This window comes from Fringilla coelebs (genome assembly GCF_963513975.1).
Source record: "Fringilla coelebs genome assembly, chromosome: 1".
Lineage (NCBI taxonomy): Eukaryota > Metazoa > Chordata > Aves > Passeriformes > Fringillidae > Fringilla > Fringilla coelebs.
In genome coordinates, this window is record NC_140028.1 from 153,274,992 (window position 1) to 153,290,441 (window position 15,450).

The 15,450-nt window shown below is 55.7% G+C and overlaps 1 protein-coding gene across 1 annotated transcript; it reads right to left on the reverse strand.

Annotated features, from left to right (window-relative positions):
- Positions 1-386: 386 nt before the first annotated feature.
- Positions 387-6,941, reverse strand: GBX1 (gastrulation brain homeobox 1; the record flags this gene model as incomplete). The annotated part of the gene is made up of 2 exons (XM_084207028.1): positions 387-910; positions 6,482-6,941. 2 exons carry the CDS (start codon positions 6,939-6,941, stop codon positions 387-389), a joined length of 984 nt encoding a protein of 327 aa, XP_084063154.1.
- Positions 6,942-15,450: the final 8,509 nt, after the last annotated feature.

Below are 15,450 nucleotides of genomic sequence, written 5' to 3' on the forward strand. Positions count from 1 at the left end.
CCTGTCTTTGTTCCCATCCTCTCCCTTCCCTATTCTCCTCCTCTGCCCGTGCCGGGCCGGGGCCGCGGGACCCCCGTTCCTGCAGCGAGGAAGAATGTAGTCTTGATCCATAGAAAATAATTTATTGAAATCACAGCTATACACGGGCGGGCGGCAGCGAGGGCCCGGCCCGGCCCAGCCCGGCCCGGCTCAGCCCGGCCCAGCGGGCGGCCAGGGCCCGAGGGCCAGGCGGCCGCACTCCCCATGGCACGGACAGAAGGACACGCTGCCGTATGTACAGAGTTTACACGGAATAAATAAGGGACATGTACACAGGAGGGGGAGCGGGCGCTCGGCCCGCCCCGCGCCGCCGCCGCCCGCCCCAGGGTCCGGGAGTCCGGCCGGGCTCAGGGCCGGGCGCCCTGCTCGATCTGCTGGTGCTGGCTGCGCACGGCGAAGCGATTGACATGCACCGGGATGGGCACCACGATCTTGGGGTTGCGGACGGGCTCTCCGGAGCGGTTGCTGACATTGCCAGCCTTGATGCGTTTCCACTTGGCGCGGCGGTTCTGGAACCAGATCTTCACCTGCACCTCGCTCAGCTTCAGGGCATGTGCGATCTGCGAGCGCTCCGTCAGGCTCAGGTACTTCTTGCAGTGGAACTCCTTCTCCAGCTCCAGCAGCTGCTCGCTGGTGAAGGCCGTGCGGCGCCGGCGGCTCTTCCCGGCCCCGGAGCCCGGCGGGGGCTGCTCGGCGGCGGGGCCGCCCTTGCCCTTGCCCTTGGCTCCCAGCGCGGTGCCGGCGGCCGCCCCGTCCAGGAAGGGCTCCTCCTCGCTCTCGCCCGCTGAGCTCTCCTCCTCCCGCTCGCTGCACGGCGTCGCCGCCGACTTCACCTCCAGCTTCTCCTCGTCTGAGCTGTACGCCTTCCCGTCTGCGGAGCACACAGCGTCAGTGCCCGCCGCACCCCGCACCCCGCCCGGGCCCCTCCGCTCCCAGAGCCCCGCAGCCGCGGGGGAAGCTCTCCCCGCTCCCCGGCGGGAGGCTGCAGCTCCTCCCGCTGCCTCGGACCCCGTCACCACCGCGTCCCGCAGCCCGCAGCGGGCGGAGCGGCAGCCCCGGCCCCAGCCCGCAGCCCCGCACCGGATCCTGCTGCGGGCAGCGCCAGCCGCTCCCCTCGCGGGTCCCAGCGCCCTTCTCCCCGCAGCCCGCCCGGCTGCAAGGGGCAGCGCCGGCAGAGCCATCCTGGGCTCTGACCCCCGCAGCCACTGCCCCATCCCCATCCCACGGCCCAGCCGTAGCAGCACCACGGCCTTGGTGTAGCGGAGAACATCACAACACTTCAGGGATTGTCTGGATCTCTGCATAGGAAAGAACGCCCATACCTTCTCTCTCAGCTCAGCCCTCTCTGTCTCTTCCCAGGGCACCAGACCATCGATGCTGTTAGAAAGTAGCCAGCCAAGAGCTGAAGAACTGTCTTGGAAACATCATCCAGAGCCAGCTCCAGCCCAGCAAACCTCTCTGCAGGGCTCTACAGGACATGATGGGGCCCACTTCTGGCTCTCCCTCCCTAATCCAAGGATGCCCCACAGCAGACTGTGCAGCCAGGGAACAAGGTGCTGAGGCAGCCGATGCTCAGGGCTCAGCTACACCCAGCAGTGGGCAGAGGGGCAGGACAGAACCTGACAACATCACCCAACAGACAGCACCTCATCCCAGGCCATCGGGCAGAATGCAGTGCTTGGATCATGACAGACACCTCTGTTAAGCTGCCTGTGAGGATATTGATACGGTACTGGGGTATGAATCTCTTCCTTGCAAGCTTCTTGTATCCCAAACCTCTGCCTGAAGAATGAAACAGCCATGGAGCAAGGCAGGACATGGTGAGAGACAGACAGAGGAAGGAGGTTTGGAAGACAGTCACTTCCATAGTAAAAGGGCTCAAAGTGAGAAGATGCTCTCAGCCACAGACAGGAGTCATCAAGGGAGGACCCACGGCTATGCACATGCAGGTGAAAAAGCTTTTCTGTCATGCTGAGACTAGAAGAGACCAGAAAATTCTTCAAGTCTGACCCAAGAGCAGTAATCACTGCTGGAAGGAGCTGTCCTGAAGCACTGCTGCTCTATATAATCCAACATGCACAAGGAGAAGCAGCAGCTCTCCAAACTTCTAAGCAGCGTCCAGGGCCCCTGGATCGCTGGCCACCTTACCTCATCTCAGGGGGAAAGGCAGAACGCCCTCAGAAGCCTGACAGTGCAGGGTTTAAATACACAAACAGAACTGCAGGAGACTACTTGAGCCCAGAAGACATTCCTGGTAGCCTGGTGCTGTGGAGCTCCCATATCCCTTGTGAGTCCTGCAGCAAGCCTGTAGCTTCCTGAGACCAGGCTTTGGAGGTCTGGAATCTTCTCCCTGCTCTTCCTGTTTCCTGCCGTGGGAAAGAACACCTTCATCTCCATCCTGCTGCAGAATGTAGGCTCAGGGGTAAGGGAAGAGGGTCAGGGGTAAGGGAAGAAATTTCCCATGTTCATAGAGGGTAAAGACCCAGAGATTTTGTGCTCGTGGGGCTGAGGATCAGCAGCAGGTGGCAAGGAGCACTTTGGCTGCCATTGCACAACCTCATGCAAGCACTTTACTGAAGAAAAGAAGAGATGTCACTTCTGTGTACCAGCTCTCTCTGGTGGAGCTTGGGGCCTAACAAGGTAAGAGAGCTCTTATGAGGAATTCAGTGTCTTCACCAAGGGCTCTTTAGGTCCTGCCCTGGCACTGCAATTCTCCAGGGATGGAGGATGGCATCCTAGCAGCCACACCAGCAAACAGTGCTTGTAGGGCAGTTTGCCCCTGTCAGCCCAGGCTGTGCCTCAGGAGATTGGAAGAAGACTGAGCAACATGATGGTTTGCAAAACAGGTGCTGTCTCTGAATACTCTCTTCTGAACCAAATTTTAAATGGACTCCAAATTTTAAATGGAGCACTCTCACATTTGTGTCTTATAAAAGGGCTGGATTTGCGGTAAGGAACTTGGAACTACTTGATAACATAATCTAAATTGGATGTGTTCACAAAGAAAATTGGTATATTGGTCTGTTAGTCACCTACTATGCCACCAGCAAGGAAGGAATGAAGGCAGGGGTGTACTGAGACTTTCAAGGCCTTTGAACGTGAAGCAAAGATGTCACGAAGCAAAGCATCATGATTGAAAAATCAACGAGAAGCAGTAAATGAAGAACAGGGTTGACCCGCTGGTTTGTTTTTCACCAAGTCACAACTGTTCATTGATCTTGTCAAAGAAATTGAAGAGAGTCCAAAGGGGGGTCACAAAAATGTTCTGAGGGCTGGAGCACCTCTGCTGTGAGGCCAGGCTGAGAGAGTTAGGGTTGTTCAGTGTGGAGAACAGAAAGCTCCAGGTAAACCTTATTGCAACCTTTCAGTACTTAAGGAAGGCCTATAAGAAAGACAAAGAGAGACTTTAAAGTCTCTTGTGATAGAACAAGGGGTCGGTTTAATGACGTATAGCAAAGAATTATTCACAATGCGTGTAGTGAACACTGGGTTGCCCAGATAAGTGGTGATACCACATCCCCAGCAACACTCAAAGCCTGGTCAGACAGGGCTCTGAGCAACCTGATGTAGTTGAAGATGTCCCAGCCCATGGCAGAGGTTTTGGACTAGGTGGCCTTTAAAGGTCCTTGCCAAACCATTCTGTAACTCTATGATTATGGATGTGGAAAGCATGGTGAAGAGACTTGAGTGCCACAGGTGACAAAGCTGTCAGGGAAGCATCAGGAAGAGCAGGGTCAGAAATGGATGTTGTGACAAGCCCCGTGTTGGTAAGGGGAACAACAGAAACTTCACCCTGTCCCTGACTGAATGTGCTGTCACTATACCAAACCAGGAAAGAGTCTCAGACTACTGCCTTAATCTGGATCTGAGCAGATCCAGAACAAACCTGCTCTCACAAGAGGTGTGGAGAGCTAGGGATGTTAAGTACCCTTACACCAGGGGTCATACCTTTGTGGCAGCTGTGGAAATAAACCAGACTTCAATCTTTGCTGCTCCTCACCACCAGTTTCACTACATGCCTCTCCCTGCTCAAGAAGGGTGGCAGTTGCTGGAAGCAAGTTTCAAACCCAGTGGATGCAGAGAGAAGTCCTAAAATAGTGCATTAATTCCTTTGGCTGATCCAGGAAGGAACTGATCCTGTGTCCACAGACACCTGCATGATGGAGATACTAACAGAGCCTAGGGACAGCAGCATCACTCCAGAGTATAAGTCGTTAAATGTCAGCAAAACTGTCAAAAGGGGGCATTTATTCTTCACAAGGTTCTTCTGCAGGTAAAAAATCTGTGGAACATCTTGCCATCTTGATGTGGCTGATGTCAAGGTTATCCCTCCTTTCTGGTGGACTCCAGGGGAGATTAAATAAGACCACAGAAAACAAATTAGTTGAAGTTTACTAAATATACAGAAACAACGCTTGGCACAGGAAGTCCCCGATGTGCAGATTGTTGGATGTGAGGGAAAAATATCATTTTAGAATTGGCCACTGAACAGGTTGTGCTCTCTTGCTCTTCCCTGGACAACTGCTTTTGGTCAGGGCCACAGACTGGATGCAAACTGCATTATAGATAGTTTTTGATGACTCCTGTTGACATGAATCATCTTTCTATTCCTTAGTACTGGAAAAAGCTCACAACCGCCCTCCTGAGTTTCCTCTAAGATGGTTGTAAAACAAACCCCACTGTCCATCTCCAGTTTTGTCTGGTACAGCCAGGAGAAACAGTAGGTAAAGGAGAAGGCAGGCACATTTGGCCTGAGAAATCCTCTTGGACCTGGACAAAGCAGCCCACAGAACTGGGTCCACATGGGCGTATGCCTGTGCAGAAGCACAAGCACCCCTCGTGGCTCCAGAGCAGAGCCAGTGCTCAGAGGCAGCAGGGAATGAACAGCTGGAGCAAGACATCTTCCCTTCCATCATATCATCCAGTTGCAACAGGAAAAGTCTCAGAGGTAGGATTTCTTGGATTCAGAAGTGGCCACGGTCTGGGACAGTTCATCTGAGTCCCTTGGGAGTAGAGAACATATTGGGCTCAGTTATGGAGGAGCCATAGAGGGAGATCAAGCACAATGCAGTTCATCTGCTCACAGATGGGAAAGGTGAGGTCATATAGACCTGGTTTTGGTCAGGGCAATACTGCCCTGAGAAGACTTTCACAAAAAAAAAGTAAGATTGCATTGGGCTTTTGGCTCAGCACAGAGACCGGGGAGCACTGGAGGAGCACCCAATAACCCACAAAGGCAAGGGGGAGGCAGAATGCCCCCATTGTCCTACCTGGGGTGAGAGGTCTAAGGGGTACCTGAGTGAGTGAAATGCTCTTCTGAGGGATGAACAAGGCAGGGCAAGGAAGACACTTGGGCTTACCCAGGAGAGACTAAAGAGAAGATGGAGAACAAACAGCCAGGCATTGCAAGAAGCAGTAGAGATTCTCAGCACACAACCATGCCAAGAAGCCTGTGAGACAAAGGTGGATCCCGGGAGTGGCCAGGAGAGACAGTTCAAGAGAGACCGCACCAGAGAAGCAGCAGCTGGCTCGTCTGTGCCTTGCCGCAGGGACCCCTCACGGCCCGTGCTGCAGGACCCAGGGAGAGGAGCCGAGTGCTGGACCTGGCTGAGAAATACGGAGCAACAAGTCTGCGAGGCTGGTGCTGGCGCACTCGGGGAGCGGTCGCAGCGCACAAAGGCGAGGACCCTGACGAGAGCCGTTCCCGTCCGCACCGGGGGTCCCGGGAGGGGCGCTGCCGCCTGCCCGCGCCGTCGGGCCGAGCCGGTGCCGAGACGGCGGCCGGGACGGAGGGGAGCGGGGCTGCGGGCGGCCGCCTCGGCCCTGCGGGACCTGTTCCGCCGTCGGCCCCGCGGGGCACGCTCGGGGGAAACTTTGGAAAGCCGGTAGTCGCAGCACGGGGACACCGGGAGGCACCGGCCCGGGCCGCCGCACCGAACGGGACCGGGACGGGGACCAGGACCAAGATCGGTGCGGGCGGGGAGGGCTGCGGAGCGAGCCGTGGGACGCGCCGCCACCTTCCGCTTCGTTCTCCCCGGGCCGAGTGCCAGGACCTCGGAGAGCTCCGTGCGGCCACGACCGGCCGCTCTCCCGCCCCTCCTGCCCCGCGGCCCGGCCGAGCAATCGAAGTTTGACTCCCACCCGGGAACGCTGCGGACCGGGCCTGGGACGGAGGGGAATCGGTTCGGTGCCCCGAGCCGGGCCGGGAGTGCAGCCGAGGGCAGGTCCCGCTGGCTACCCCGCCGTCCTGCCCGCCGCTCCCCGGCCCCAGCACTCGGCTCCGCGGCTGCCGTCCTGGCGAGCTCCGGCCGCAGGACCGCCCGCCCCCGGTGCCGCTGGGACGGCGGAGAGGAGCCGGGCAGGTCTGCCCGGGGCTGCGGGGCTCCGGGTGAGGCGGGGCGGCTGCTCCCCGCCGGGCAGGACGGGCCCGCGCCGCTCTTACCTGCCAGGCCAGGGAAGGGGTCCGGGAAGTGCAGCGGCGGCTCGGGCGGGCCCTTGTCGCGGCCCGGGGGCAGCTCCTCCGCCTCCAGCCCGTCGGCGCCGCGCCGGCAGCCGGCGTCGGGGGTGGCGCGCGGCGGGGGCAGCTCCTGCGGTGGGTAGAAGCCGTCGGGGGGCTCGGAGAAACTGGGCAGGGCGGTGGTGAGCGCCACCATGGAGGGCACGGCCTGGCCCAGGCTGGCGCAGAAGGTGTTGGTGAGGCGGCCGGCGAAGGAAGCGAGCGGGGCCAGCGGCGGCAGCCCCGACTGCAGCGGGGCGTGGGACAGCGCCTGCGGGAGCACCAGCGGCCGGTACGGCATGAACATGGGGTACCCGGTGTAGAGCAGGTGCCCGGAGCGCGGCGGCGGCGTCCCGATGAGCGAGTCGATGGAGAAGGCGGTCCCCTGGCCGCCGGGTCTCTGCATGGCGAGCGGGCGCCTCCGGCTCAGCCGGCACCAACTTTCCGGCGAGCTCGGGCCGCCGCCAACTCGCCGCGATCCCGCCGCCGCCGCCGCCGGGCCCCGCCGCCGCCGCGGCCCCGGCCCGCGCCCTCCGGCTCCCGTGGGCTCCGGCGCCCGGCGAGAGCTGCCGCCCGCCCGCCCGCCCGCTCGCTGTCTCGGCGCGGCGGAGTGGAGGCGCGCTCGGAGCCGCCCGCCCGCCCGCCCCGCCGCGGGGGGGCCGGGCCGGGCCGCCGAGGGGAGGGGAGGGGAGGGGAGGGGAGGGGGGGGGAGGGGGAGGAGGGGAGGGGAGGGGAGGCGGGTGGGGGTGTCGCCCTCTGCTCTCATCCATCTTCTGCACATCACGGTCGAGTTCCTCCTTCAGCGCCCGCTCCGGCGGGGCAAGGCGCCCCGCTCCCCCGGCGCGGCCGGCCCCTGGGAAGGCACCTCCCTCTCCCGCCTCATCAGCTGTTATTAATGGTGATTGATGATTAGTAATTATGGGGCCAGGACAAGGGTGCTTTTGTGAGGACGGGACGGGGCTGCGCTCTCCGCATAGCCCTCTCCGGGCCCGGGTCCGGGCCCACGGACGGGGCGAACCGGCTCGGCTCCGCCGGCACCACCGGGGCTCCCGCAACCAGACCCGAGCCGGCCCTCCCGGCAGCTCCGGATGGCCGAGCCCGCGGGGAGTGGTCCGGGGACGGCAGCGAAGGGCGGTCTCCAGCGCCCCGACGGACCGGCCCCAGCCAGGCACCGGCCGCCCCGTGCCGTCGCTGTGCTGTGCCGTGCTGTGCCGTGTCCGCAAACCGCCCGAACAGGGCGCGGGGAGAGCAACCACGGGGCAGGGTCGGGAGTGCCCCTTTCTCGGCCCTGGAGCCCTGTCAGCTCGGAGCGGGGTCTCGGTGAGACCGGCGGGCTCGGGCGCCGCGGGGCTGGGAAGACCCCGGGGCCACCCGCAACGCGCTCGGGTCGGGGTGGGAGGGGGGTGTCTCCTGCAACGCCCCCTCTAGCTGCTCCCCGCGGCCCCGACACCGCTCGCCCCCCACTCCGCACTCCGTGTGTCAGACTCGTCCCCGAGGGCGGCCAGCGGCCCCGGTGCGCATCGCTCCATCTGCAGAGCCGGCGGGAGCCGTGCGAGGCGAAAGCTCCCGAGCCGCGGCTCCGCCGTGCTCACTGTGTCCGGAGGAACATCGCCTGCCCCTTGTGGGGAGTCCCCACGCTAAAACAGAGGACTTTCTGCCCCCAGCTCGGCATTCGGGTTGTCCTGTCTAGAGAGAGCTGCTCACCAGACCTGCAGGAGGCAAACTGAAGCCCTGCTTCAGAAGAGTAACAGGATTTTTAAAGTGCTCGGAAGGCAAGAAATGCAAGCTGGAGTCATGTCTGTCTGTGCTCACTCCAGCTGTGGTTTCAGTGGCACAGTGACACTCCAGACCTCTAGCTCTCACCTAGGGGTATTCCTCTTCTCAAGCCCTCATGTGTTCCTGCCTTTGACCAGGGATGCAGCACCCCTGGCTGCTTAGCTACCCAGGCTCCCTGGTGGCATCAATATCTGTGTAAACACATGGATTTCTCTACCATCACCTGCTTTGTCCCTGAGGATGTCTGGAACACCACTTTGAAGTGTGTGTTTTCTGTGGGACATGACAGCCCAGCCATGGAGTTGGACACTTGGACCCTGTGTGGAGCATTTAAGTGAGACAAAATGGGCCCACTGTGCTCAAAGTGGGGTACTCCGCCTTTCTCCACTAAACAGGCACAATCTGAATCCCCAGGGCCCAGATATGATACCACACAGCCTCCTCTTTCTTTCTTGTCTTTTGTGCCTTTTTCTGTGGCATATCCTTGTGGTCCCAAAGAATTATCCCTCCACAGCAAGAACAGCCCTGCTCCAAGTCAGGGAAATGGGTGTGGAGAAGTCAATGGTAAAATAATCATCCAGGCTCAAATATTGAATCATAAAACTGAGGCCTGGCATAGGGGATCCCTGTCACCTCTCTGATGCAGACACCTCCTGCCCTTGGATTACTGAGAGAGTGAGAGATGCTCATCTTTGCAGGTCATTGATTGGTGTGGCCCCTAGCCCAGGATTAGGGCCTAGATTCCACGGTGAGAAGGAATATGGCAGTGACAAGCATTTGGATGAATCCCACTGCAGAGACCAGTTGTGACCCAATAAGGGACATGGCTCCAGGTCTGTGACCCAATAAGGGACATGGCTCCAGGTCTGTGACACAATAAGGGATGAGGCTCCAGATCTGTGACACAATAAGGGACATGGCTCCAGGTCTGTGACACAATAAGGGACATGGCTCCAGATCTGTGACACAATAAGGGACATGGCTCCAGGTCTGTGACACAATAAGGGACGAGGCTCCAGGTCTGTGACACAATAAGGGACATGGCTCCAGGTCTGTGACACAATAAGGGACGAGGCTCCAGGTCTGTGACCCAATAAGGGACATGGCTCCAGGTCTGTGACACAATAAGGGACGAGGCTCCAGATCTGCTGGTCAACATCCAGGTTCTGCCTGTGCTTGCCCCAGCTCTCCTGCCTCATCCACCAGATGTCTGTGGTAAAGGAACCTTCAGGTTGGAGTCATCTTCAATGTACATAGCTTGGCTCCATTCCCTGCCATGAAAGCACCTTAGACCATGGGGAAAGTGAAAGCATAGCCGTGTGTTACTGGAGCTCAAGACTGCACTCCACAGGGCCCAGATCAGGCTGTGCAAGCAGCTTTCTGACTCCCAAGCAAATACAACTTGATCCCTTGTTTGATGAATCTTTTCTGTGTAACCAACCCACACCTCACACCTGCAGACAGGTTAGCAAGGTATTTGAGAGCAACAGAAAGCTGCTGTCTTTAGTGACCTTGCTGGAGACCTGAGCGAGCTGGGGGTGGACTATGTCTCCCAGGGGAGGGAGGATGGCAGCCCGTGCCCACTGCAGCAGGTCCTGCCTGGAGACCACAGTGCAGGCTCAATTTTGCCCTTTGCACAGCAGGAGCCTGCACCCTGCCAGTCCCTACTGATGTCTCCAAGGTTAAGGTTCTGCTTGCCTGATCATACACTCACATTCCAGCAGCTCCAACTCCCTTCAAACATTGAGTCTGTTCCATGCTAGAAGCAGCAAGGAAAGGCTGCTTCCAGAGGGGTGGGAAACCAGGCAGGAAGGGCTGTAGCGAGGAAGGGGCTTCAAGGACCAGGGTGCATTCCCACAGGACCTGAGGAAGGTGAGCAGAGCAGATCTGATGAGAGATGGCTTCATCCTATGAGTTGGCCCTGACCCTGGAGAGTCAGACCGCCCCCATGGAGGGGGATATGTACTCAGGGCCCCAGCAATTTACTCCACTTTGGTTTACTTTGTCTCATGAGACTTTGTAGTAGAGGTAGAAACTCATGTGCAAATCGTAAAGCAGAGGTTCAGAGAAGGATATGTTGAAGGACTACAGAAAAAAAAAATAAAAGGTTGTAAGAAAAATAAAGCAAAGATGTGCTGCTATTCTCTCATGTGTACATCAAATGGGACAGAGCTCCTCATCCACCATCCTCACAGGGTGAGCCAGCTTGGAATGAGGGTCCAGGCTGCACATCCACCCACTGGACTTCCATGGGCTTTCCCAATTTCAGTTGTGTGACCTGTGTTGAATCTTCCACAGCTTCTTGCTGCCTAGTGAAATGCAGTTTCCATAGCTTCCACTTGAGGCTCAGACCTCTGCTGCTCAGAGGCTTTCTGGGCATCTTTCTCTCTCCACACACCTCTGCAGAAAGCCCCTTGATTCCAGTTTAAAGGGCTTCATCCCTCCCTCTCAAGGAACCAGTGTATTTCCTTAATGTGCCTGAAGATAGACTGTCCAACACGCCAGGTGCAGCAGAAATATAAATTGTGTGTGCAGTTTGTAAAGCCCCATGTCTCATTGCACTCTCAGCTGTTGATGGAGATCTCTCAGGACCTTGTGAGGTACATTATCAGAGGTACACTGAGTTAAAAACGTCTCAGGAGGGGACCTGCTCTCTCCTGTTTTGGGGTCACTGTGTCATGGCTCTGTTTTCAGTCTCAGCAAGTGATCCTGAGTCTCGCCAAGCTGGGCCCTGAGTGCTGAATTCAAGTCCAGTCTCTGCAAGCAGCACCTTCAGCAATCACAGACCAGCCTGGCCCTTCTCCTCCATCCTCAGTCTGCCTTTGCTTACCACCTCTCCTCTCTGTTTTCTGCATTAGAACTGCTCAAGCTTCTTCCGCCTCCTCATTCCTTGCAGCAGACATGTGAACATGGACAAGTCTGTTTGCCTGCTTTTCTGGAGTCAGCAGGAAAGCCTGGGGAGTGCCCTGCTCAACACTTGGCACGTGGGACAGTGTCTTCAGTGAAGATGGTGCATGACCTGTCTGACCAGCACAGAGGATCCCAGGAAAAACCTTCAGCCTCTGAAAATGTCCTTGCTCAGAACCTGCACAGTGGGATCCTCAGAGGCCGTTCATTAAGGAAAATTTGAACCCCTGCTACTGGGCAGGAAAAGAACCACCTGGACCAGCTCTCCCCTCTGAGGTGGAGGATCTGGAGCGTGTTCCTGATGCACCAGCTCTTGGCCAAATACAGGCCAATTAAGTTTTGCTGTATCTGTAATGGGTAAAGTTCTGAGTAACACAGCACAGCAACCACAACTGCAACAGTTAAAGCATAATGACAGACTGGGAAATGAAAGCAGGTCTTCCTAATGGAAACTGCTATGCAGTCTTAACTTTATGCCTCTACCTGCTCCACTTACTATCTCTGCACGGAATCTAGCACAACAGGACTAAATCTAGTCACAGCCTCTAGGCATTCCAGCAATATAGCTGCTAAACATATTAAAAGCAAGAGCAACATCGTAAAATTATTTACACCAAGTTTGGGAAGTCTAGAGAGCAGGCTGGCTGTGGCCATGGTGCTGTTTGACCGAAGCTGGGCTCCCTCCAGGAACACCCTGCTGACGGAGGTGCCCTTGGCATGGTCCCTAAGGCTCTGCGGCCACACACTGCCCAAGGTGGGCAACAGCTCCTGTGCAAGGGGCACCCAGCAGGTCCCAGCTGGCTTCTGTACCTGGTCCCTCAGGCTCCCCCTGACTGCAGAGCTGCCCCATGTACTTCTGTCTTCAGCTTCTGACAGTGAAACCTGTCTGCATGTTCCTGCCTGGGGAAGGTACCTCAGAGCTACACCTGGCAGGGCCATAGCTGGAGCACTGAGAGTCCAGGATCCTCAGTAACAGTAGCAAGAGCATCCCCAGATGCATGGGTTTGCTGCTGACAAGATCTCAGACCAGAATTTTTTGTTTCTGTAGTCCTGGACAAGGTTCACATATTCCTTTCACATATTTCTTTGAGGATTGTTGTGCTTAGGAGAGCCAAGCCCTCCCTCACTCCTGTGTTTGGACCCTGCTCAGGGAGAGTGATGTTAAACAATTCTTTAGATAATTTATGGGCCTTCTAAGGCACAGGGCTGGTACCTCTTGCATGTTTAGCCTGGAAGCAGCTCTCTCCATGTGCACTGCTCTGCCCCAGTAGTTATGTGATCATAGCACTCCAGAACTGTTCATTCAGGAGACATCCATCATCTGCAGGTCACTATACAGACATACATCTCATGGCTCTGTGAGAGCCTATAAGCAAAGCTGCTGTTCTTAGAGTGCAAGATGCAGGATTCAGAACAAAATGGGTTATGTAACACCATGCAGAACACAGGCTGGCACATGAACATCGTTTCTTCAGCTGGGAGCACAGCCCAGTCAAAGGCACCACTGAAAACAGCCTGCCTCCATTGCCTTCATGCCCTCCCCTCAGGTATTTATTTATCCACTGATGAGATCCCCTGGTGCCTTTCCTTCTCCAGGCTGAACTGTTCCAGCTCCCTCAGCCCTGCCTCACAGGAGAGGTGCTCAGGTAATTTTTCCATGTTAAGACATTGTTATTTTGTAATTGTTCAGGTTTTCTCTTTGAGGTGGCTTTTGTTGTCTTCTGACCATCCTTGCTGTCTTCTGCTACTATTGCAAAGTTATACCAAACCAGCTTTTGCTGAAACCTTTGCTGGGGATTCTTTTAGCGCCCTGAAGCACTCAGCCCTGGTAAGCAGCTGCAGGTGACTCTGCTGAGGTGTGGAATGAGCCAGAGAACAGAGGGGGCTGACAGCCAGAGAGCAACAGCATGCAACAGGGGTCTGCTCCCCTGGGATTCACCTGTGCAGCACGGCACCTCAGGAGATCAGCATCTGCTGCAGCACCTCTGGATGGAAACAGAAGTGCAGGAAATGTTTGGAGCCTTGTTCCTCACAAAAAAAGAGCAGAAGCTCTCGGCAGTGGGAGAGCTGCTGTCGGGACAAGCAAGCCCCCAGCATGAGCCCAGCAAGGCTCAGCTCAGGGGGCTGTGCTGCTGCAGGGGGTCACAGCTTGGGATGGGCACTGAGATTCCCACTGCCCCAAGTCAGGGCACTTTGCAGTGCCTCCTCCTCGAGGAGGGGGCTGTCGGGCAGCCCCCGAGGTGCTCCTGTGCTGGGGAAAGGATGGGGTTTGCCTTTGTGGGTCACACCCAGCCCTGGGGTCCTTCAGAACTCCTGAGCACTGTCCATCCCACTCAAGTGAAACGCGCTTGGTGCTGCCAAACAGCTGAGATGTCAAAGATAAAGCCTGAGAGAGAAGTGGTGTAAGACCAGATATTTAAATAACTTAATAAAAGCAGCATCCTCATTTATTTCAGACCATCTTTCTCAGAAACCACTGCAGCCAGCACGTTCAGAGCAAGGAATCTGACAGAACCAGTACAGAGCAGTGGGGTCGGAATGAAGGAAACTCCGGTTAAGTTAGAGCTGTCAATGAGGTGTGAGTGGTGTGAGTTAGCAGTGCTGGGAAGGGAAACTGGAACTTATTGTCCTGGGGCCAAACACAGTCCCAGTGGTGACAGCAGCTTGTGGCAGCCCAGTGAAGGTTCAGAGCTCTGTAATTAATCGGCCTGATCTCTTTGGGACTGGGCTGAGCTCCATGCAGATGAACCCTGGTCTGGGCTAGGGAAAATCCCCATGTGATTTAAAAACAACCCCTGAGATAAGAAATCTACATCCACCATGATCACCTGTTCTAAGATGCAATTAACCAGAAGATTAATTGTCCTTGTTATTAAAAATGTTTCATTTCTAGTATGTGTTTGTCCAGCTTCAGTTTCTAGCCCCTGTGTCTGGTTTTACCTCCAAGTGTCCCTAGGAAGGCCTGACAGTGCTGGATGAGCCCTCAGGGAGGCTGAGCAGGAAGGCACAGGGGGGTCCACAGTGGGTGTCAGGGGACAATGAAGGGGTCCCTGGCACTCTTTGGGGATGGGACTCAGCCCCTCCTGCCCTGTGACCCCTGAGCTGGAGAACAAGCACCCACAGCTGCACACAGGACTGAGGAGCAGCCTTGGTGTGTCCAACCCCCTCATCCCCCATTGCAGCAGCCCCTGCAGCCCATCTCCCTCTCCTGGTGCTGCTCTGAACCCTCTTCTCTCTCAGCCTTTCTGAAATCCCCACCCCAGAGCTGTGTGCCCCTGAGCAGAGAACCAGAGACCTGCAGGCACTGGGCACCCGCCCCAGGTGTCTGTGTGCAGCACACATTCTGCATAATGAAATCCAGTAACTCAGTAAATATTTCTGCTCTGCATTTGAAACAACTATGTGCAGTATTCATATTTTACAGTGGTAATGAAATACTTTCTATTCCATCAGTAATTAAGGAAGATGCTAAACTGTGTAAGTAACAATTTTTATAATGTGCAGAAGAAGAGCTTACATCCAAGAGTATTTAATTGGCTAATGAGTTCACTGAACCATTTATTTTTTTCTTTATAACAAATCATGGCACACTGGGGAACTTAAGATTACTAGGGGGAAAATATCAATGTCTTGTCAGTATTTAAATGTATTCATATGGATATCCAAGAAACTACACAGCAGTTAGTTCAACATACCTCCCAAGCAATCACAGACGAGCATTCAAAGGATGTCCTGGGTAAGTTAGTAAAAACTAGAACCCAATTAATTGTAATTTGAAAGAGGTACTTTCAAATTATTTTATGTAAGTTCTTTTATAAGCCTACAAGTTTGATAGAGCTAATGAGAGAGATGGGGCATGCTTAGAAATCTGTAAGTCATTTGACTAAGTTCTACATGGCATTCTAATAAGAAAAATTAGCGGCATGCTGCGGTTAGTGTCCTCAATATTAAGAGATCCAAAAGAACTGGGTGACTGAGGAGGCTTATCTTACACAGCCATTTGACAGGTGTATCTCTACCTCTATTCTCTTCACATATCAGTGCTATATGCTATTAGCAATCAGGGAGAAATAAAAAACAATTGCAGATAAAATTATTGGAATGGATAAAAGTGAATTGTTGGGATGGTAAAAGTAACAGGTGCACTTGCTCAAGAGAACCTGATCTGGGTTGCTGCAAACACCAGGTTGAGGGACAGCCAGGTTGGTTACATTGCAGTGTAAGGTACAATA